The sequence below is a fragment of the Coturnix japonica genome, chromosome 1 (genome assembly GCF_001577835.2).
Source record: "Coturnix japonica isolate 7356 chromosome 1, Coturnix japonica 2.1, whole genome shotgun sequence".
Taxonomy (NCBI): domain Eukaryota; kingdom Metazoa; phylum Chordata; class Aves; order Galliformes; family Phasianidae; genus Coturnix; species Coturnix japonica.
The window spans coordinates 13348394-13371906 of record NC_029516.1 but is presented as its reverse complement, the minus strand read 5'-3'; the positions used below and the strand labels follow the sequence as shown (position 1 = coordinate 13371906).

The 23513-nt window shown below is 47.2% G+C and overlaps 1 protein-coding gene across 1 annotated transcript in view; it reads left to right on the top strand.

The window, feature by feature from the left end:
• LAMB1 (laminin subunit beta 1) overlaps nucleotides 1–23428 on the top strand; it is a 37116-nt gene extending 13688 nt beyond the window's left edge. Inside the window, exons 14-33 of the mRNA XM_015851498.2 lie at nucleotides 971–1129; nucleotides 1304–1431; nucleotides 1908–2031; nucleotides 2541–2745; nucleotides 2882–3025; nucleotides 3114–3345; nucleotides 4085–4248; nucleotides 4376–4600; nucleotides 5195–5412; nucleotides 5735–5831; nucleotides 12749–13118; nucleotides 14620–14804; nucleotides 16036–16277; nucleotides 17758–17961; nucleotides 18348–18492; nucleotides 19264–19471; nucleotides 19676–19817; nucleotides 20602–20778; nucleotides 21925–22084; nucleotides 22989–23428. Coding sequence (XP_015706984.1) covers nucleotides 971–1129; nucleotides 1304–1431; nucleotides 1908–2031; nucleotides 2541–2745; nucleotides 2882–3025; nucleotides 3114–3345; nucleotides 4085–4248; nucleotides 4376–4600; nucleotides 5195–5412; nucleotides 5735–5831; nucleotides 12749–13118; nucleotides 14620–14804; nucleotides 16036–16277; nucleotides 17758–17961; nucleotides 18348–18492; nucleotides 19264–19471; nucleotides 19676–19817; nucleotides 20602–20778; nucleotides 21925–22084; nucleotides 22989–23125 — 3666 coding nt within the window. The 3' untranslated portion in view covers nucleotides 23126–23428. The remainder of the gene's footprint in view (nucleotides 1–970; nucleotides 1130–1303; nucleotides 1432–1907; nucleotides 2032–2540; nucleotides 2746–2881; nucleotides 3026–3113; nucleotides 3346–4084; nucleotides 4249–4375; nucleotides 4601–5194; nucleotides 5413–5734; nucleotides 5832–12748; nucleotides 13119–14619; nucleotides 14805–16035; nucleotides 16278–17757; nucleotides 17962–18347; nucleotides 18493–19263; nucleotides 19472–19675; nucleotides 19818–20601; nucleotides 20779–21924; nucleotides 22085–22988) is intronic.
• The last annotated feature ends 85 nt before the right edge of the window (nucleotides 23429–23513 follow it).

Genomic DNA, 23513 nt, shown 5'->3' with positions numbered 1-23513 from the left:
ATCCCTTTGTTCAAAGCCAAATGGTAACCATTAATAGCTTGGCTCACTTCAAAGGGTGTGAGAATACATGAGGGGACATCCTGGAGTGACAGATATATTGACATTTCCTTTCATTTATCCCTTTCTACTGAAGCAGCTTTCATAGGAATGCTCAGGATGTTGTTTTATAGCGAGTACTATTCATGGATGCAGATATATTTGAAACAGGAAATTTGAACATCACAGATTTCCACTTTCTGTTAACTTTTTCCTCTTCTTTGCTAAACATTAAAAGCTGACATCTCAGATTGAGAGGAGTAGCCAGCATCAGCTTGGATGTTTATTGTCTAGGGGTGTTTAGGATCTCTGCTACTTCGAGACATCCTATTAATGATAGCTGTGACTTGCTTTCAGATGTTATCCCAAGCAGTGGTTTGGTTTGGCCTTGCCCAATGTAATCAGGAAGCAATTAGCACTCAGGCTGGGAGTTAGCAGAGCACTTCTGTGCCACTGCAGTAAATCCTACTGCTACAAATGTGAGTTATTACATTACAGATACGTAATGTTATTACAGCAGTCCAGTTATATCCTGCATTGGTGCAAGTCATACATCTGTGTAGGGTGAACTAGGTGCTGTAGGTGGTCAGTGAGTTTCTCCCAGCAAGATTTTAGATTTTATTACCTGCAATAACAGCTAAAGGGATGCAGACTTTTGCGGAGCTGCTTTATCTTTCTTTCTGTCCATACACAGTCATGTGGAAAGTGTGTCTGCCCATGACAGGGAGTTGGAACTAGATGATCTTTAAGGTCCCTTCCAGATGGGAAGGCAGTGGTGTGCATGCACACATTTTTAAAGGAGAGAGCTTGTATTCTCTGGGATGCAAATGATGTGGCAATCCAGAAGTAATCCATCTGCTGAACTTAATGTACTTCAGTAGGGCTCACAAATTCTGTGTACTGGTACTAAAAGCTCACTTTCCTGTTTCTGTAGGGAGTAAATATAATTGAGCGCCAGTCCACACAGGACCGCACGCCGTCGTGGACAGGCATAGGATTTGTGAGGGTCCCTGAGGGGGCATACCTGGAATTCTACATCGACAACATCCCCTACTCCATGGAGTACGACATTGTGATCCGCTATGAGCCCCAGGTGGGTTACTGCTCTCCCTATCTCAGCTCAAGCCCACCACTGGCAGATGCCCCAGTGGTGATGGAGCTGCTGCATCTTCCTCTCTGCAGCTGTTCCTCACCTCAGTGCTGGATGCTTCCAGGAGCTCACAGTCCTTGCTTAACATTAATCAGCCTTTCTTTTTTACTTAATCAGTTGCCAGATCAGTGGGAAAAAGCCGTGATCACTGTGTCGCGCCCAGGCAAGATTGCCACAGGCAGCCGCTGTGGCAACACAGTTCCTGATGACGATAATCAGGTTGTCTCATTGCCACCTGGCTCCAGGTTAGTAGAACTGAGTAGACCAAAATCAGAAAACAGGCCAGGTTACAAACTGACCGAGAGCAGGTGCTGTGAGTCATCTGTATCTTCATACCTTCCGCTGCAGCTCAGAATGAGTTTGTCAGAGTGGTCTCAGTGCAGCTGAAACAGAGTTGTTATCAGCTTGCCTTGGCCTCTAAGTGTTGTATAAAATGAATTTAGTGTTGTGTCTGTAGTCTCAAAGCCTTTAAGTTTATTCTTCTTGTCTGAAAAGAAAGGTGTTTGCAGAGCCTGCGACGTCGCTATTACTCTTTACCTTGCTGATAAGCTTTTCCGGTTCTGACTTGCACAAGCCTCCAAAACAGCTCCTTTACATTGCACCTTTTGTTCTGCCCATTCTTGGCTGCTCGCCATTATCTCAATTGCTTTATGGGGGCCACCTGAAATGCTTTACGGTGCTGGGTGTTTCAAGTGAGAAATGTTTCCTGTTTCCAATCCAGGTATGTTGTTCTCCCACGGCCAGTCTGCTTCGAGAAGGGGCTGAACTACACCATCCGGCTGGAGCTGTCCCAGTACTCCTTGGTGGAATCTGAGATGGAGAATCCCTACACACTCATTGACTCTGTGAGCAGAAATTTCCTGAGGGCTGCTTTGGTGGAAAGGCGTTTTTAAAATCCCCAAAGCTTGCATTGCTTTTGGGATGCATCCTTGTAAATTCAGAATGCTGCCTTAGGAAGTTGTTGCTTATCCCTGGATGTGTTTAAGAGCCGTTTGGATGTGGTACTCAAGGATATGATTTAGTGTAGGGTTTTTAGAGTTAGGGTACTGGTTAGGCTGCGGTTGGACTTGATGATCTTCGAGGTCTTTTCCAACCTGGGTAATTCTATGATTCTGTGATTAAGGCTGAATCCAGGTTTTGAACAGATGTCTTCAGGCACAAAGTGTGCGTATGGCTTTTCTGTGCACATAGGCTTTAGTTGTCTTTTACTGGACCACAGAGGCAGACTTTTACAGTGCATCAAACTCTTTCTTCTTACGAATTCTGTCCATCTATTTGTTTTTTGGGCTACGAAGCCCATGGTGGGGGCTATTTATAGAAAGTGACACAGTGCCACTATGAAATTCTTCTATAGCTTGTCCTCATGCCATACTGCAAATCACTGGACATCTTCACTGTGGGAGGCTCAGGTGAAGACGTGGTCACCAACAGCGCTTGGGAAACGTTCCAGAGATACCGGTGTCTGGAAAACAGCAGGAGCGTTGTGAAAACCCCAATGACGGATGTCTGCAAGAACATCATATTCAGCATTTCTGCATTACTGCATGAGACTGCCTTGAGTACGTAACTCCCTGCTTATAGAGCAGACTGCACTTGGAAGCTTCATGGTGCTTCCAGATGTGCCCGGGGAGTTTGAGGTGTGTGTGTCCTATGCCATGATGCTCACTGCCCTGTGCTTCTCTTCTTTCTGCTCAGGCTGCCAGTGTGACCCCCAGGGCTCACTGAGTTCAGTGTGTGACCCCAATGGAGGACAGTGCCAGTGCCGTCCCAATGTGGTTGGAAGACAGTGCAACAGATGTGCACCCGGCACCTTTGGATTTGGGCCGAGCGGATGCAGGCGTACGTGAGATGTCGTGCCCTGGGCTTGGGCTGCTGATGGCAGAGCATTGACCTCCCAAACACAGCCTCTTTTCCACTCTCCTTGCAGCTTGTGAGTGCCACTTACGAGGCTCGTACAACTCATTCTGCGATGCGGAGACGGGCCAGTGCCACTGCTTCCCTGGTGTGTATGGGCGGCAGTGTGACCGCTGCCTGCCTGGATTTTGGGGCTTCCCCAGCTGCCAGCCCTGCCACTGCAACGGCCACGCCGATGACTGCAGCCCCTACACTGGGGAGTGCCTATACTGCCGGGACCACACGGCGGGCCCCAACTGCGAGAGGTACTTGTGGCCTTGGCTGGCCTGTTACTGCATTCACAGCTGGCAATGCCTTTGCTGTGAAATGCAGAATGTGTGGGGGGAAGCGAGTCCTTATGCCAGAGGAGTGGAGGGGGGACAGCACTGCCCATAGCTCCCCATCTAACACCAGGATCTTTGCGCATTGAAACCCTCATGAAAATCAAAGTATCATTAAGGTTGGAAAAGACCTCATCTAGTCCGACTGTCAACCCATCACCACCATGCCCACTAAAACACGTCCCTAATTGCCTCACAATCATAGAATGGTTTGGGTTGGAAGGGACCTTTAAGATTATCTAGTTTCACCCCGCACCCAGGGCGGGGTGCAAGGACACCTCCTCTCTCTAGACCAGGATGCTTACAGCTCCATCTGGCCTCGCCTTGAATGCCTCCAGGGTGGGAGCATCCATAACTTCTCTGGGCAACCTGTTCCAGTGTCTCACCACCTTCACAGTAAATAATTTCATCCCAGTATCTAGTCTAAATCAATCCTCTTCCAATTTAAAGCCATTTCCCCTTAGTTTAAAACCATCTACCCCTTTTTTGAAAACCTCTGGGGATGGTGACTCCACTACCTCCCTGGGCAACCTGTTCCAGTACCTCACTACTCTTTCTGAGGAGTGTCTCGTAATATCCAACCTGAACCTCCTGTTCAACTTGAGACCATTCCCTCTCATCCTATTGCTGTTACCTGAGACCTGCTGTCTACCCCTTCACACAGGTGCGAGGCTGGCTACTACGGAGACCCCATCCTGGGCTCAGGCGACCACTGCCGCCCCTGCCCTTGTCCTGATGGCCCTGAGAGTGGACGCCAGTTTGCCAGTGGCTGTTACCAGGACCCTGTCACCCTGCAGGTCGTGTGTGTCTGTAGCCCAGGATACATAGGTAGGCTGCCTGTGCTCTGAGTGCAATCCAGTCAGCATCTCCCCATCTAACAGCCCTTATTGCCATTTACGGGGCTGTGCACTCGTGAGCCATGATAGTAATTCTGTTGTGCTGCTTGTTCAAACAGGCAGTCGCTGTGATGAATGTGCGTCTGGCTTCTTTGGCAGCCCCGACGAGGTCGGCGGCGCCTGCCAGCCGTGCCAGTGCAACAACAACATCGACACCACCGATCCTGAGGCCTGTGACAAGAGGACAGGGACGTGTGTCAAGTGCCTGTACCACACAGAGGGTGAAAACTGCCATCTCTGTAGGCAGGGCTACTACGGGAGTGCCCTGCAGCAGGACTGCAGAAGTGAGTGGGGAGATGCACCAAACAACAGCAGCCACTCTTTATAATTGACCCAAGACCCTTGGGGGGTGGAGGGGAGGGGGAAATGGAATTACCTCCTGCTGGGCTTATGTGCAGCTGTGTGTTCAGAAAGGGGAGAAGGGGCAGCATTTGCATGTGCTGAAAGAATGGGGCTTTGGACTGAGGAGCATTTCTTGCCCTCTTGTTAGTGCTCTTTGTTTTCCTCTTATCTGCAGATCATCCCTGGTGGGGTGAGATTTGGCTTTTGTTTACACAAAGATTCCTGCAGATGTGGCTGATTAGCAGGATCCTGCCTCGGAAGCTCTCTCTGCTTCCCGGGTGGCCCAGCACAGCCCTGCCTGCTCCTCTTTACAGCAGGAGCGGGGTGGGGACAATTTGCTGCTGCTTCCCATCCAGCACAGCACACAGGTCCTGCTCTGCTGCATGTGTCACTGTTTGCTCTGAGCAGATCTGACTTGCATCAGGCTGAGAGGAGCCAGGATGTACAAGTGGCCATCTTGGGACCCAGGGGGCACAGAGGGGTGCACACTGGGCTGCCACACCACACACCCAAGCCGCCACTTCTTCTCTTTGCAGAGTGTGTCTGTAACTACCTGGGCACTGTGCGGGAGGACTGTGATGACGCAGAGAACTGCCGCTGCGAGGCGGCCACGGGGCAGTGCCGCTGCCTGCCCGGTGTGGTGGGGCAGACCTGCGACCGCTGCGCTCCCAACACCTGGAGGTTGGCCAGCGGTACCGGCTGTGAGCCCTGCGACTGCGACACTGCCCGCTCCCTTGGGACCGCCTGCAATGAGGTGAGGAGGCTGCGGGGAGCTGTGAGAGGATGTGTCTGCCAAGTGCTAAACTAAACTTAGAGGGCGGTGAGGCTCTGGTACAGCTGCCCAGAGAAGCTGTGGGTGCCCCATCCCTGGAGGTGTTCAAAGCCAGGTGGGATGAGGCCCTGCACAGCCTGGTCTAGGGGAGATGTTGCTGCCTATAGCGAGTTAGCTGGACTCAGTGATCTTTAAGGTCCCTTCCCTGGCTCTGCTAGTGATGTCCATGTGTGCCACAAGTTGGGGAGGGCAAGAACCTTTGGCTGTGGTGCCCACACTGAGTCTGTATCCCTGTTTCTGGCAGTTCACAGGGCAGTGCCATTGCATGCCAGGCTTTGGAGGCCGGACCTGCCGGGAGTGCCAGGAGCTTTTCTGGGGTGATCCAAGTGTGGAGTGCCGAGGTGAGTCCAGTACCATGTGCTCTTCCCACCTCAGGATTGAGGGAGGTTTGCTGGGGTCCACCTCAGTGCTTTGGTGCCTTCCAGGAGCCTGGTGTATTTGTGTGGCTCACTCTACATCTTATTGGTCCCTTCCATATAAACAGACCTCTTTGTTTAGAAACGAATTGTTCTCTGACCTTTACTTTGCAATGCTGGTAGGTAGACTAACGTGGTTAGAAAACCTTTGTTTGGGTTTGAGGATTGATCTGGAAGCATCTTTCTTCATGTCTTGATTTTACTTAGTAGAAGACTCCTGTCCCTGTTTATGTCTTGTTAGGGAGACTGGTTGAAAAAGTGAGGTTTCTGATATAGGAGATTTTCCTTTCATTTCAGATGAAAACAAAAGAAAGTGAAGAGACCATACAGCTAAGTTAGCCATAGTTAACTCTGTAGAACAGAGTGCCATTGAGTCAGTTGTTTAGAAAACTGGATTCTCTCTGTCCTTTCATTATAAACAAGTCTGTTCATTAGCTGAAAAAGAAACTTCAAACACTGTCCAGACCAGAACAAACTTGTATCTCTGATCTGTTCAAATAGGAGTCTTTGCCAGGAGGGTTTGCAATTGATTAAGGTATTTTTTCCTGCAGGGAAGAATGTGTTTGCTGTGCTCTTAATAAATCCTTTACAATAGGGACACCTCAGCACCCATTATCTGAGCAGGTAGGAAGGTCACAGGTACCTGGTTGATACTGCAGATGAAAGAGCTGGAGAGTTGTCCTGATTCCTGAATATATATTAGGTTTCTCTTTCTGGAGGCTGTGTGTGTTCTGGGTGTGCTGTTTGCCTCCTGTTGCTCTGGGGCAGTGGTTATCTCCTGGTATCAGCTGTCTCCATCAGGGTTTATTGATGGAGTCCATCTGCGCACCTTATCAGCAGGATTCTTTTGCGTACCAACATTTCTGACCTCTCATCAAGTTTCTGCTGCTTTTTGAGCATGTGGAAACCTGCTTTTAACCTTTCTGAAGTATAAAGAGGATGTATTCCTTGGAACCTATTTTTTTTCCACGAAAATATTACACTTGCCTTCAAATCCATTGCCTTTTCTGCTTCCAAGTGATGGCCTCTGAGGGAGCAGAATAACTTCTCAGCCCTTGTTCAGTCCCAGCTGGTGTTACTCTGGCAGCAGTACAACTGCTGCGTGGGAAGGTTGCAGCTTTTTGAGATAAGTGGTTTGCAGAAGACCTGGACAACCGTGCTGTTAAAGGAATTACAGAGCAGTGCCCTTGGAAGATAATTTCAGTGAGGCCTGCAGCCAAAATGAAGATGGAACTGAGGTAGAAGGGGATTTGTGACAAAGATGAGTCCTTGCTCTGTCCAGGCAGCCAAAATGGCTGTGTTTTGTACAACATTTGAGAAGAAGACACTAATACGGACTGGGAGCTGTCAGAGAGCTCTGAACTATGTGAGTACCAACAAACAAGCTTCACTGCAGGCATCAAGCTGATGTGGAGTGTGAGCATCGTCTCCTCAGTGGGAACTTTCAATGTTCTGGGCAAGCAGCCACTGGCCAAGGATGGAAATCTCAAGGTGCGTTGCTCAAGGGGTGTCAATGTGTGATCTCTTCACAAGCTGGCATATCTTGGTGTCTCCCCTCTGTCTTGCCACTGATGGCAGTGTGTCCAGACCAGTGGGTGCATGCTTCCATTTAAACAGCACTGCAACCCCCCATTACTGGGTATGGTTCCACCACCCGTGGGGAACACACATTGCAGGGAGCACCCTGGAGTCTGTAGGACTGTTTCTCTGCAAACTGAGGGTCAGAGCCAGCCCATTTGCAAATCTCTGGCCGTTGCTTCATCTGTGGGCTGTGTGCAGCTGTGTGAGTGTGTGCGTGCACATAAAAATTCTTGCTAAGTTAGTAAATAGTAGGATTACAAACATTGCAAATGAAACTCAAGTCTCCTGAGGATTCTGCTGGAACTTCTCCAAAGCTTGGCAAGCAGAATGCAGGGCTGGGCATGTGGAGCTCTGCTCACTGGTAGGAAACTCCAGGCTCATGGGAAGCCTCTGAGATACGCTATGGCTGCCAATGCAGCTCGAAGAAGGTGCTTGCAAAGTATATATGTCAAGTTTATGTGCTTCGTATAATACAAAGAAATGACAATTTTAGTATAGTTATTTAGTATCATTAGTGTTTGTTTAATAAATAGAACAAACAGACCACACTCATGAAAGGGCAGCCTATGGGATTCAGAATTAAGTTGTGCTGCTCTGTCCCCTTAATATGAATTCTAAATGCATTGGTATTCTTATCTTAGCACTCACACTGAGAATGAGAATGCTGAGGAGTTAGCGATATGCTTGCAATGTAATTAGAGTCAATAGGCAGTGATTCAGAAGAAATTTGCTAGCTCTGCAAAACTTTCAACCTTACAAATTACTGAGTGCTTTTATCATAGTGCTTCAGTACCACCAGGAGATGATGCCAGGAAATCACGTTTGAACAAACCCATTGCTTGTTCTTTTCGTGGAGCAGTTGCCATTCATGCTCTCCATCCCTCATCTCAAGCAGTAAAGAAAATATGTCTGCAAAAGTGATTCCTCTTCAGTTTTGTGTAGGATCACTTATGACACTTGCTTGTTCTTATCGTGCACCAAGGCATTAAATGACTTGACTACCCTTTGTCCAGCCCTTTCATCATCCATTAGATCATCCTGGCTGTAGCAGCAATACACTGCTTCACTGCAGTTGAAATGGAAGTGAATTGCAAATACTTGAATCAGTGGGAAAGGCAGCACAGCTGTCATTTGCTTCTTTGGGATTTCTCCCCTTATGTTTCTACAAGGCCGCAGTCAAATGTGAGTGCTAGTTTTGTGTTGAAGATCAGGAAAACAACTACTTGAAATGAGTCCATGGGGATAATATGAAAATTCTGGATCGTCACATACATGTGTGAGTAGAAGCCATACAGGGCTCTGTGGTCAGGAATTGCTTATCAGCAGATCTGAGCGAAGAATTTGGCTAGAAGATTTTCCTGCTAAAAATGTGATTTTGTTTAAATTGGAGAATGCCACAGCAGAGTGTATGACTGAGTTAAACACTCCGTTAAAGAAAACAATACGTCCAGTTCCAAAATGACATTTCGGAACAGAAAGCTATTGTTTGATTTACTAAATGCTTCTTTGAAAACCCTCAAATCCTTGGCTAGTGATTTCAAAAGCTTCTTTTACTCCCCTCTATTTTCCATGGGAGGTACTTAAGTTTCCTGCTTTGCTTACCCGGGGACAGATTTGATCCATACCCAACACTGATCTTCAAAGCAAGCGGCCAGTCTGCATTAACTTGCAGACCTTCACCCCGACCCTCTTCCACCCCTGTCAGCGAAAGGAGAATAGTCAGCTGTTTGTCTTGGAGGCCGTTTCTAACCCGAATGGGTTCGGGCATCTTAATGTCTTGTAGTAAAACTCTGCATCTGTGTGGTTGTGTAGTACAGAATGAATTAGTTTTTCCAATTTCAAGTTACTAAAGTACTCTAGTCTATTAGACACAGCATTTAAAAGGAGCTTACAAGACTTTGTTTTTCCCCATTCCAAATGAAGGACGTTAATTAAAGCCATCCGTCACTTGCAACTGAATGATACCTAAAAGACTTATGCATCCCTAGACGTACCTGTGTGTTCCTCAGTTTTCTTGGGAGAAAAAAAAATGATAACCAGGCATGTGCTGACATTAGCCATGGTAAAGGTACTTGAGTGCTGTGTGTGTCAGAGTAATGAGTGCACTGATTAAGCCATTAGATGGCTTAACTCTCCAGAGCCCAGCTGAACTCTGAAGGGTTTGACTTCACCCTGTTGGAGCACACCAGAAGCGAAACTGCTGTAACAGAGAGAATCCTTAGCAGGCACAAGGTGGCCATAGGAATAACTGGAGATTAATGAACAAAGCTGTAGAGAAGCAAGAACTGCTGTGGCTGCAGGTGATGCTAGGGGATTTTCACCAAAAAATAGTCTGGATGTGGTACATTGGATCGTTCTGTCATGGCGTTCACTTCATATCTAGGAATCAAGGGTTTCCTGTTTTGATTTCACTGATGGTGGTGATCAAATATCACATGAATCCTTTCGTTGGATCAGCATGTGGAATATCCAGGATCCAGGAGTCAGGCTTGTTTAACTTGGAGAGGAGAAGGCTCTGGGACCTCATTGTGGTCTTCCAATATATGAAGGAAGTGTAGGAGGGGAAATGGCTGTTTACATGGGTTGATAGTGATAGGACAAAGGGGAATGGTTTTAAACTAAGACAGGGGAGGTTTAGGTTAGATATTAGGAGGAAGTTTTTCACACAGAGGGTGGTGACGCACTGGAACAGGTTGCCCAAGGAGGTTGTGGATGCCCCATCCCTGGAGGCATTCAAGGCCAGGCTGGATGTGGCTCTGGGCAGCCTGGTCTGGTGGTTGGTGACCCTGCACATAGCAGGGGGTTGAAACCAGATGATCTTTGAGGTCCTTTTCAACCCAGGCCATTCTATGCTAGAGAGGTTGGAGATGGTAAAGGTACTGTTCCATGGGGCCTTGGAGAGCAGAACAGCTCTCAGGGATTTCTGGCTGGCTAAATATTGTTATTAATGCAATGTCTAGAAATGGGGCTCTAACATCTGATAGTCTGGCTGGTGAGGAACAGAGCTGGTTCCTGCAGTGACTGGATGCTTCACTAAGGCCATTCTGATTCTGAAAGAGACACTCTGAGAATCTCAGATGTCTCCCATCAGTGCCACAGTACGGAGCTGTCTGTGGGCTGTAGCTGTAGGCCATACCACAAATGTAGAAACACATCCAAAATGTACAAAGCATCAAGAAAATAATGTACCAGAATCTCCCTGTTCCAGTGCTGGGGGAGACTTTTTCTTGTTTCCCTTTACCTGATTTAATAATTGAGATAAAATTACCGTCATTTTTACCTTTATTTTCAAAGCTGGTCCTGTGCATGGATAGTGTCCTGGGTAGATCGTAAAGAAGGGGAAGTCCAGCACTTTTGAAAACTGTTTGGTACATGCCGCAGTCACACAGCTGAACTCGGGCAGAGCCAGCAGTGCCCATTTCTGCCCTTGGTGCGGAATCCTAAGTGGAGAGAGAACCCATAGTTGTGTTTCTATTCACCTTGTACAGTTTTCTTATGAGTCCCACAAAGCTCAGTTTGGACGTTTCATAGAATTCAGGAAACATGATGATCTTCCAAGTGCTGCGTTGTATTGAGAGCCAACGACTCTCTTTGCTATTTATCATCTCCTCTCCCAATGGGCAGTCATAGAGTTTGAGCTGCAGCTCTGTGAATGTGTAAGTGCTTGATATCTCCCTCCTCACACTCAGCATTTTCAGGCTCCATAGATCTTGTAATCCACATTACCGTGTAAACATTACTAAATGTTTAAACATTACCGTATCAACCGCCTTTCCTGAACATGCAGGTATTCAGAAGTGGAATCACCAACATTTATTAATTTATTTATATATTCCGCTTTAACCTTTTTAAATCCACACGTAAATACAGAGATCTGATTTTCCAGCAGCGCCTATTCGGGTAACTTGATCACATCCCTGAGAAAAGCCACATGTTGTTTCCCCTCTTTCTGTGCAGTGGAATGTGGACAATTCATCATTCTACCCGGAGCCTTATTAGCTGTCAGAAGGGTTAACTGACCTCCTGCAAACAGGAACTCGCCAGTTTGCCTGCAGGGAACATATCCCATGGCAGGCTGACTGCTTAAGCACTTTGGATGTAAAGTAAAAACAATCTCTTGTGTCGGGGTATAATTCAAAGAACAAAGGACCATTTTGCTCAATTGTGCAGGCAGCCGGAGTTATTTCTGCCTCTTGCCTATCATATTCACATTGTACAAGAAAGTCGTTTTGCTGAGGACTGATTTGTTCTGCTGAGGCTCTTTGTGCAGTTCTTGAACTGAAGACCACCACTGTGTTTTGAGTTGGAGCAAACAATGCCCAATCATGAAAACAGCTTTGTTTTGCCCTTTTTCAAAGGGGCACACACTTGGGGTGCATGAATTCGTTTGTGGACCATTTTGAGCCATGAGCCTCCTTCGAGGACACCCGGTAAATGGATGCTTAAGTGAAGGCTTTTATCAGGTATTGCAGTCCTGGAGTGTGTGCTTGACCTGCTTCAGCTTTCCTTTGCCGTGATGGCAGGTAGATGACCTGCATGTTTTCAGAGTCTCTTTTTATTCTTTGCAGCGTCCCTTTGCTGAGAGCTTTGCAGGCTGGTAGTTTCTCTGCTGTAGCCTGTGTGCTCTCTGCTGTGAGCCTGTGGATTGGTCCTGGTCTCCTCTGAAGTCACCTCAGCTTTTAGGACCCACAGCGTCTTGTGGAAGGGAGTTGTGCAGCACAGCTCACCACTGTCACCAGCTATCTGCTGGTGTTTTAGGGGGAGGTGCAGGGGAGGCTGTTTGTTTCTCATTGTGTTGCATTCCTCAGTTACTCCCTGCTGCTGTGCTGGGAGAGACAGTGACCAGTTGTTCCTTATTCACCTTTTCCATTTTGATCATGTCTCGCTCTTAAATCTTCTGCTGGGCGCCTGCCTGGCATCTCTTTTCCCATCTGGGCAGCCTTGCTTCACTTACCCTGGTAGGAATGAAACAGGATCTTTCGGTGTCTGTCAGACTGATGCCCCAGCACTGCAGGATGTGCCCACCCTCACCCCGTTGTTGGGCTGTTTCTGATACATGTGGATGGGGTGCTCCCATCCTGTCCCAGGGCTTTTCTGCCCTCCTGTAATGCGTCCAGCTCAGCCCCGGTTCCCCATACCCAAGCAGACACAGCTACAATCAGCTGACAATAACCCACAGACCACCTCTGTCCTCATTTCACCATTCCATTCCATCTGCTTTTATGTTCCTCAGCCCTCACAGTGCCCTTTTCTCTTTCCAGCGTGTGACTGCAACCCCCGTGGCATCCAGACCCCGCAGTGTGACCGCACCACAGGGCAATGCATCTGCAACGAGGGGGTGGAAGGGCCGCGCTGCGACAAGTGCTCGCGGGGCTACTCGGGCTTCTTCCCCGACTGCGTGCCCTGCCACCAGTGCTTCGCCCTCTGGGATGTCATCATTGGCGAGCTGACCAACCGCACCCAGCAGTTCCTGGACAGGGCAAACACCCTGAAAATCACGGGGGTCGTTGGCCCCTACCAGCAAACGCTCAGCACCTTGGAGGAGAAGCTGAGTGAAATCAAAGCCATCATCACTCAGAACCCGGCTGCTGAGCCACTGAAGAACATTGGGAATCTCTTCGAGGAGGCAGAGTGAGTACGGTTGCGGTTAGGTGGATAAATCCAGCTGGGTTTACAGCTGGCAGGTCACAGCGTGGCCCTGTTGGAGCATCTTAGCATGGTACCAAGCCCCCATACCATGAGCAGAAACCTGGCTGAGAAAGAAGGCAGGAGCAGCACAGGCTGCGCTGGGCAGCTAATTACCGGCTGCTCATTAGCACTGAGCTGCTCATGCTTGCTTTGCGCTCCCCCCGGGGCAAAGGACAAGCACTGCTATTGTGTGAGAGAATGAAGAGGGGAGAGATTAAATTCCTGGATTTCCGCCTGTAGCCGATGGGGATGGGTTGGAAACTTCGGGTTTCTTTCTCACTCTGAGCTTGGGGTGGGGGAAGCAGCTGCTTGGTCACAGCACTTGTTTCCATTCTGCTCGGGGTCAGAGCCTGTATTTTGCTTTAGAGCTGAGCGTACTGAAGGAAGGGGGTTTGTGCTTTCACAGATGGGGCAGTTGTGCAACTGCTAGAGCTTTGTTTGCACATTGTCAGGGGACTGCACAAAGCAAGTGGGAGAGGATCAAAGCACAAACGTCTCAATTATGGACGGGCTTGTACCCTGCAATCCCCTCTTCAGCTGGAGAGCCCCACGGGGCTGCTGCTGCTGTGTATGGGCTCTGTGTACTGAGGGAGCACCTGTGGAGCTGCTCTTCTCTAACCAGTGTGTTAGAGCTCCTTTCTGGCTGTACAGAGAAAGAAGTATTGGATTTTAAAGGGCTGCTGGCAAACAGCAGCCTGCTGAGCTGTTGGGGGAGATGGAAGCTGATCACAGAGGTTAAATACTGCCCAGTTCTCTCAGCACAAGCAATTGCCCGGTGTGGAGGGATCGCCATGGATGGGAACAGTATCCTGTGCCCAGCTCTGTTCTGCAGCAGCTCTGCCTTGAATTGTGTGGTTGTCTTTCCTTTTAGGGTTATCCCAGCAGCTGAAGCCTCCTCCTGGGTGTACTATGGTGGTGCAGGAGGTTCTCCTTAGCCCCAGAGAATGGCTGATGGGAAGGGATCTTTACAGAGGAGCTAAAAGAATCCATTGTATTAAAACCAAACTATCTCACTGTTTCCCCCCGCCTCTTCCTGAAGTTCAGATCTGTCCCATGAGTTCATAGTAATCAAAACTGCATTTGTAGTTGGGGGGCTGGGGGGATGAAGCAAATTATGTATGGATCATAGTAGTCAACTCTGACCTATGCAGTTGCCATGGTACAAGAGCATTACACCAGTCCTCTGGAATCTGCCTCCAGTTAATCTTACACAAAGCAGCTGTTTTCTGAGCAATTTGGTGCTTTGAGTTTATAAACGTGCTGTAGATTAAAAAGTAGTTTTGTGTGATAAAGGAAACAAAGCAGCATTCTAGGTAAGGCATGTTGTTACAAATCACAGCTCTGCTGTGGGAGCAGCATGGCACAGCTCTAACCACTGCTGAGCTGAACTGAGCCTTACAGCCCTTCCTCTGCCCCCACTAAGTGCTGCTCCTCTGTTCTGCAGCAAGCTGACAGCTGATGTTACCGTTAAGATAGCGGACATAGAAGCAAGCCTCTCAACCTTAGCAGAGAAGAGCAATAGCACCGATGCTGACCTGAGCGTGTTGGAGACAGATGCCAAAAGCCTGGATCGCGTTGTGAAGGAGCTGGCAGAACAGCTAGAGTTCATCAAGATCTCTGATGTTCGGGGTGAGTGTCACACGGAGGGGGAGAAAGCAGCGGGGTGGCTGAAGATTTAATTAGTGCATGGTCTACCCCAGGTTAATCTTCTAACATGTAATGAAACTCAGTTCTTAGAGGGCACCTTCTCACTGTGCATTAGTGGAGTTGCTGATGCAGCAGAGGCTCTTTTTTGCCCCCTCACCCCTTCCCTCTCTCTGTGCATTGCAATGCTGGCTCAAGTTCCTGGAGCACGAGAACTTCAGAGACTTTAAGACTTCAATTAAATACATTTTAGATGGGGGCACAGCAGTTGGAAATGAAGCAGATTCCAGGATACACCCGCACCTTTCAGCTGCTCTCCCCAGGCTGTTAAGTTCTGTTTGAAAAACTCCCTGGCCCTTTGTGATAGGAGTGCATTGCAGGAGCCCATAGGAGTGCATTGCATGATCCCAGTCCTTCCCAGGAGAGCAAACCTTTGTGCCCACTGGGATGGCGTCACGCCAGGCTCCTGTCATGGTCAGAGTTTGCTGAGAGGCAGGCTGCCCAATTCTCGGGAAGTTCTGAAAGCTGACCTAATTCCAACTTGAAGTATTTATTTATTTTTTAATTTCCTGCTTTGCAGGAAGTCTGAGGTGGTTCCCAATGAATGTAGAGTTTCACAGAATGAGGCAAAAAGATTGTAGGAACTGGGGAGTCCCTGGCTTGTGGCACTTTGTGGAGGAGAGCTGCTCTGAGGTACAGAGTGTGGCTGTTCCTATGGGGTCCCTCACACCCTCTTGGGGCCTTTCCAGCTGTTGTCCAAAATGAACGCTTCTGTAAATCAGCGTCTTTCATCAGGAAGTTGTTTCTTGGGAGAGCTCTGAGCAGCTTCCAAGCAGTGACTCCATACACCAGACATCTATGTGGCAACAAGAACTGATGGCGTATGCGTGTCCTTAGAAAATGGAACGTTGCCCTATGAACCTAAAAGGTTGGGTCCCCATTCACCCTCAGGGCAGAGTTAAGTCAGTTCCTGTGTCAGAGAGCTGCTTAACTTTAAAACCAGCAAACCTCACAAGCTTTCAACCAAAAAACAATGGAGTGTTCAAACAACAGCACAAATGTTGTCATCCTTACAATAGCGCGGAGTGCAGCTAAAGAGGCTGTTGTTTGCTTTGACTTGATGCTAACCCAGATGTGCCATCCGCCAGCCTCCGTGATTTAAAATTACTTGGTGTTACTTAACAGATTTCTGAGCGGCTCTGTCTGATTTCTGCAGGAGCCTTGGACAGCATCACCAAGTATTTCCAGATGTCCCTGGAGGCAGAGGAAAGGGTCAATGCTTCCACTGTCCACCCCGACAGCGCCGTGGAGCTGTCAGCGCAGACGCGGCAGGAAGTGGAAGACTTAATCAATGAGAAGGAGGCCCAGTTCAAGGCTAAGCAAGAGGAGCAGTCACGCCTCCTGGATGAACTCGCTGGCAAGCTGCAAAGCCTGGATCTTGCTGAAGCATCAGCAAAGGTATTTGGCTGAGAATTCCTGGGATAAAACCTACAGCAAAAGGTCAGGCTTGTGAAGAAGCAGCAGGCAGGGAGAAGCTGTTAAAGCCGGACAGTGAGAAATACAGTCTGTTCCTGTAAAAATGCATGTTTCATTGATGATGGGGTATTGCGTGGGTTCTGAGACACCTATAGGTTTTCAGACATCAGCCTTCCATGTTCTTCCTCTTGCTTCTAGAAGCTCAGCCCTGACAGAGCACTTTGTCATCACATCCTAAGCCAAATCCCTTTGCTGTGGGCAGAGCTCTCAAATGCAGCAAAGTTTAGTGAGCCCACTGGACCAAGAGCCAACTTCTTAAATGTCAGTTAACATGCTTGCTTTTCCTGGCCTGCTTTGTTTTTGCAGCATTCCAGAATACACACCATACCTGTGCAGCACTCCTACTCATGCTGCCCTCCTTGGTATTGCCACACTCTCATCCTTCTGCTTGGAACAAAGCAGAATTTACAGGGAGCTGGAGTCAAAAGGGCACAGTCCCTGTTGAAGCTGCCTGCTCATCTGTAAATATGATCAAGGGTAGTTTTCTCTGGGGCGAGGCGGGGGTGTTCCTTCAGTTTCCCTTTGAAGGCAGCCGACTGCATTCAGAGAACAATCCCACTTGAAGTTCCACAGAAGGGAGAGCTCATTAACTCCTCTGGGCAAGGCTGGGCCTGTGTGTGAGGATGAGGTCTTCACACAGTGAATTGTCCCCGGTCCTTAACAATGACAACCACCCACCCCAGTCCTCTGCCTCCCTTTTCTTGGGGAGAGAAGAAAGAGGCATCTTTTTTGTTTAGTTTCCCTGCCCCTACATTCCTGCCTAATGTGCTCTTAAGGACCGAAAATCTTGGTTAGATGTTATCAAAGCAGTAAACACTGAGTGAGTTGCTTGGAGGTGTAATCATGGGATGCAGAAACAAAATCTTTTTGCTTTCTAGCTACTGCTGGGTTGCGTGCCAAGCAGGTAAAAGGGAATCTGTTACACTTCACAGGAGCCAGCTGCAGCTAACTTGGCACAGCCCCTCAGTGTTCCCAGAGAGATTCTTGGCTGAAAGTACATCAGCTAGAGACTATCCTTTGGCATGAGGAGTGGGGTGGAAAGGGAGAAGAACCTCACAGGAATAAAGGATTTTCCATCTGGCTAAAACAACTTCTACTGATTTCATTGTCCAGTTGGCCACAATAGTGGATAAGCTCAGTAAAAATTGCCAATTAAAGTAGTTTTACTTTAAAAAAAACAGCAGGGAGTTGTGGAAAGGGCATAGAAGAACTAACATCATGCAGGCATGGACCCGTCTGCTCTACTTCAGCATCATTTGCTATCATAGAATATGCCAACTTGGAAGAGACCCATAAAGATGGTCAAATGTGTTTAGTTGTGCTGTGGTATTTAGGATGCCATCCCCCTCACGGCTCAGCAATAAAACTGAGGCTGTGATCACTGCCCTTGTCTCCTTCCCAGATGTGTGGCACTCCAGTGGGAGCCTCTTGTGCCGAGTCAGAGTGCGGGGGGCTGCACTGCCGGACTGATGCGGGGCAGAGGAAGTGTGGAGGACCTGGCTGTGATGGGCTGGTCACTGTTGCTCACAACGCGTGGCAGAAGGCCATGGACTTTGACAGAGACATCCTCAGTGCACTGGCAGAAGTTGAGCAACTCTCCAGAATGGTAAGACATAAATCAATTGTTTTGATACGAAGGAAAAGAAATCTCGCAGTGGTAACCCAAGTTTAGGCTCTAATTGACAAAGTATGTGCCTGGCTTACTTCACGGTCCTTCTTTCTAGTTGCATAACGTCATCAGACTTGTAAAGATACTCAGACCTCAGCCTGCTGAAGGAACGTTTCATGCGTTACTCCAAACATTAGCAGGAGTTGTTTAAATTAGCGTTGGTGGTGTGGATCACAGCCAGCTTTTAAAAGTGTTCTGTGAGTTTTATGAGAAGAAGCATTTCTCATTACTGTTACCTCTGCCTCCAACTGCATTTCTGTTGTAAATCAGGCCTGAAAGCACACACAAATACGCAGTCAAGCCCTTTGCTTTCTTCTCTTCAGGTTTCTGAAGCAAAGCAGAGAGCTGATGAAGCCAAACAGAATGCACAAGAAGTTCTGCTCAAAACCAACGCTACAAAAGAACAAGTGGACAGAAGCAATGAAGATCTGAGAAACCTTATTAAGCAGATCCGAGACTTCCTCATGCGTAAAAACCTTCAACTCACATTCTCTCTCTTATTTCTACATCTGTGAAAACTCTTTTTGGCATCGTTCTCCAAGTGGTAACACAATAGTCATCATCCTCCCTGGCTCTTTTCAGCCAGATTTAGTGGGTATGATGAAATCTGGGAATGAGAAAACCGAGACAATAGGAAAGAAAGGCCGATCTGTAGCCCACTGCTTCGTTCCTTTCAGCTGAGACCATTGTGCTTCTCTAACTTGCCAAGTGTGTTCCTATGTTCTGGCCAGAATGACACAGTGCAGTTAAAGGGGAGGACAGTCACGGTTAGAAACTGTGAGGTTATGTAGGTTTCTCCATGTGAGAAAATGGGTAGAGGTTAAACGAGGGCCCTTTTTGTTGCTGAGCGGCAGCATGGTGAGCCCATTCCTTCCCTGTTTGCACAAGGCTGAGTATATACTGTTAGCACCAACACATTTCCATGCAGTTGGCCTCCCTTCCTCTGGGCTTGCAGCCCACCACAGCCCCAGCACAGGGTAGCTAATCACTGAGATCAGCAAAGAGGCTTCCAAAAGAACGAGGCTACGAGGGCCTTCGTGCCTGCTGGGCCTCTCCTTAAAGAGAAGTGTCAGCCTAAGGAAGCAGTTTTAATACCCTGACATACTGCAGTCTGGAGGAGGAAGCTTCTTCTGCTGTGATGTTGCTTTTTGAGGGAGCAGGTGGACAAGAATGTTGAGTACTGAGACCTGACAGCAGGGGGCTTCCACTCACACCTGTGTCATTTCTGCCTATCTGTAGAAGACAGTGCTGACCTGGATAGCATCGAGGCAGTGGCTAATGAAGTGCTGAACATGGAGATGCCCAGCACCCCCCAGCAGCTGCAAGCCCTGACAGAAGATATCCGTGAACGTGTGGAAAGCCTTTCTGATGTGGAGGTCATTCTGCAGCAGAGCGCTGGAGACATTGCCAGAGCAGAAATGCTACTGGAGGAAGCTAAAAAAGCAAGGTATGCAACCCCATTTTGCATTAGGCATTTACAGTCACCGAGAACTGGAACAAGACTTCCACGTCACTCTACCAGGGAATACAGAGTTTACCTTATCACAAAGCAGATTCCCCGTTCCTTCACTATGGGGCAAAAGAGACCCCTTGCAGTGTGTGACCATTGCAAAGTAAATACTTTTAGTGCTAACCTAGTTTTGCTCCACAGCAAAGGTGCAACAGATGTTAAAGTCACTGCTGACATGGTGAAAGCAGCACTAGAAGAAGCTGAAAAGGCTCAAAACGCAGCTGAAAAAGCCATAAAACAAGCTGATGAAGATATTAAAGGAACTCAAGACCTGCTGACCTCAGTAAGTTATTTCCACATATGCTTTCAGATGCAGAAACAGGAACATGTCTGATATTCAGAAACCAATATAAGGGCGTCTAAGGAAGGCAAATCAAAGTCTGCACTTAAAACGAGTCTAAACCATTCAGGCCTTTATTATGTAAACATCTGAGTAAGAAAATAACTAGTGGTCTACATGCTCTTAACAAAGCAGAAAGGTTTTTCTCACCCCATATCATGCACCACTAATGTTACATGAGTGGGACCACAGCAGGTGTGCCAAGATGCCTATGAAGTCACATATATCAGTCACTTGGCAGTAGTGTATTGGCATAACCGTGCTATCTAGCAGTGCCATTCACTGCAGCAGGAGAAAACTGAAGCTAGATTGAAGCGGTAATTGCTGTAATTCTGTCAGATAACGTATTATCAGGTTTTAACTCATAGCTCTCATGAGACCTTAGTGCTAACTCAACCCATTCAGTCTGGCTGGCTTAAGAGATGGACAACTTCAGACATTTAGCGCTATCATTTGATATGAACTTGTGAACTTCTGTTTGCAGATTAAGCAACTTTTGCACATTTAATGCAATCAAATAATTCTTAATGAAGCTCCCTAATGCTTCTAAAGACTTCATTGTACTTATCTTACAGCAGTGGGCTGTTTCACCCCAATTACAATTGTCCACTTTTAACAAAATGAAACACTTCTTAAGTATGGCATCTACTGCTGTGACCCGATGAGTTGATCACAACTTACTCAGAAAGCTTGTATCATGTTCAGTCTTTGTCCCTCTTCCTGTTAGATTCAATCTGAAAATGCAGCATCTGAAGAAACACTGAACAATGCCACTTTACGCCTGTTTGCGCTTGAGAGGAGCGTTGAAGACCTGAAGCAAAAGGCTGCTACAGCTTCAGCAAACATGGGCAACATAGAAGAAACAATTGCTTCTGCAAAGCAAAATGCTGAAGAAGTTAAACAGGTAAGAAGTCTGGGACAGATACTAAAGGAGAGCCAACAAAATTCACCCTGGGGCTGGGTAGGTGAACACTGCTGGATTCCTTTGATCCACTTGTTGGCTGTGTGCTGATGACAAAGAAAAAGTGCCTAATGCACTTAGTGAAGTGTTTTTTACTCAACCTGTTACTAAATGGAAAGAGAGAGAAGCATCAGGAAGTTGTCAGGTTCTAAAATAGCTGCAGGAAATACACCTCACTGCCACACATCAGCCTTTCACAGGTTTGTTTCTGTCTCTCAGCTTCGCCGTCTGCCACAGATCAACTGGCAAATATAGATGGAAAACAAAATGGTTTCTACAGTGATGTTCAGGCCAAACAAACCTTAGTTGGGCATATACAGAATCAAGTGGCAAGAATAAATCCTTAGCTCAGTATAAAACTAGTCTCATCTCTAAGTATCAGAGATGCAGAATTCACTCCGACCATATGGCCTGATTCCCAGTGTCTGCTGCACACCTTCGTAATACCAAAAGAATGTTCATTAACAAAACAATCGACAAATCTGCCAAAGGAAGTTTTCATTGCTGCAGCCTTTTGGCTGGAATTAGCCCATCGGTCTCAAGAGACATTTTCTGCTACGAGGGATGTATTATCCATGTAACAATTATTTCTAAACACTGAGTAGTATTTCAGGTGGCCATCAGACCCCAGAGGATTCAAGTATTGCCGCAGACTGCTAACTTGCTTCTTACTGGTTGAATTCATCTGTGCTGTAGAACTCCCTTAACCTCACAGGGAAAAAGCACAGCTGAGAAGTAAACCTGATGTCATCTCCAGCACCCTCACCTTGAGAGCCAGGCAGCTGTTCTTAATGAAAAGGCAGCAAGGGTCTCCCTCCCCCACTGCCCTGAGTTCCAGAGTTGTGTAACTGCAGTCCATGCTGAGTGTTAGTGTTAGAGCTGTAGAACAGCCACAGATGTGCCAGAGGGCACTGATGAGTCTTTGTACTGACTCTTCAAATCTGGAATATCTAACAGGAAATCCCTCGGCCCTGTTGCTGCTTTTGTTACCTTAGCTGACACTGTGCTCTCTTTAGCCTGGATATTGAGTTACTCCTTCCGCATTGTCTTTTGGGTGGCTCCATCTTGCGTTTCTATCTGGAACGACAGGTCCTCGACACGGAGCTGAACAGCAAGTACAAAACCGTGGAGGATCTCATCACCAAAAAGACAGAGGAGTCGGCTGATGCGAGGAGGAAAGCTGGCATGTTGCAAGAAGAAGCGAAGGCATTGCTGGCCCAAGCCAACAGCAAGCTGCAGCTGCTCAAAGGTAAGGCTGTTCTGAGCAGGTAAGGTGCTGCTGTAGAATACAAAGCATTACCGTGCTGTTAAACCAGGTGTCCATCAGCAGCAGGAAAAGAAAAAAGAAAGTTAATTCTTTGGTGCTAAAGTTTGAACTGCTTCTTGTATTTTTGTGGACACAACCTAATCATGAATCAAAGGTTTGAATTAAAGAGAGCAAAAACTTACAGAGAGATGCAAACTTCTGGTACGGCACCTATCACTGCTCAGAGAATCACTACACAGAAGAATTAGGCAGCATAAGTAACCACGATTAGGATGAGGACAAACCCATTCGGCAACACCAAAAACAGTCAAACTCCTGACTGAACCCAGAACACCATCTTCAAACAGTTCCCACACACACACACTGGGGAATGCAGTTAAATAAAAGGACAATGAGGATCCAGCAGGTCCAGCTTACAGATGAAGCTAAACACAATGGCCTGTTAAAGCTGATTGAAACAGGAGGGAGCAGCCAGCCCAGAACTGCCAGGGAGGAAGCAAGGTTTTCCTTCTGTTTTTGCCAGGCCAGGAACCCATGCTTCCCCTCACTTGTCCTGCACAGTTACAATGACTCACTGAATATTTGGACTGTAACAAGCCTAAATTGCTCACATCAACAGAAGAGCCTCCCAGCAGCAGGGAATGGCAGTTACTGTCAACACGAATCGAAACACACTTTTTGTGCTCAGAGAAAATTACTTTGGTTGCTTTATGTCCCAATACTAGAGAAACAGAAGGTGCCATTCCAGCCTTTGCTACTATAGGTCAGACTTTCTTCCACAAGAAAATAAACTTGAATGGCAGTTTTTCCATAACAATTATGATTTGATATTTTACCACATTAAAACATACCTAATTAAGCTGTTTTTCTCCTCCTTTGCTGACAGAATTGGAAAGTACATATGAAAACAATCAGAAAGTTCTGGAAGACAAAGCCAAGCAGCTGGTGGAGCTGGAAGAGACCGTTCGTTCCCTCTTACAGACAATCAGCCAGAAAGTTGCTGTGTACAGCACCTGCTTATAAATGGGAACAGGAGACACTCGTGTTCAGGATGGGTTTTAACAAGTATTACACCCGTTGTTTTTGACGTTACACTGAGACCTGGTAAAGTGAACAGGTTTGATATTGACTTCTAAGTCACAGAACCAAAGAGAAGTAACTTTTTGACATTGAAAATAAACAGTACTTTTGTATATCACTGTATGTATCTAGTATGACTCATTAAGTTCTGTGTCATTTTCAGTAGCTGAAACTAATCCTTGAGCTTCTGCAAGTCTTGTTTTTAAACTAGCTAGAGATGTCCTAATAAAATACTGCTTCCAACTACATCATTCTAAATAAGAGCTCTAATTACTGTGACGTATAGGATGGTAAATCAGAGTTAGCAGTGAAAAAATAAATACCTCCCCTC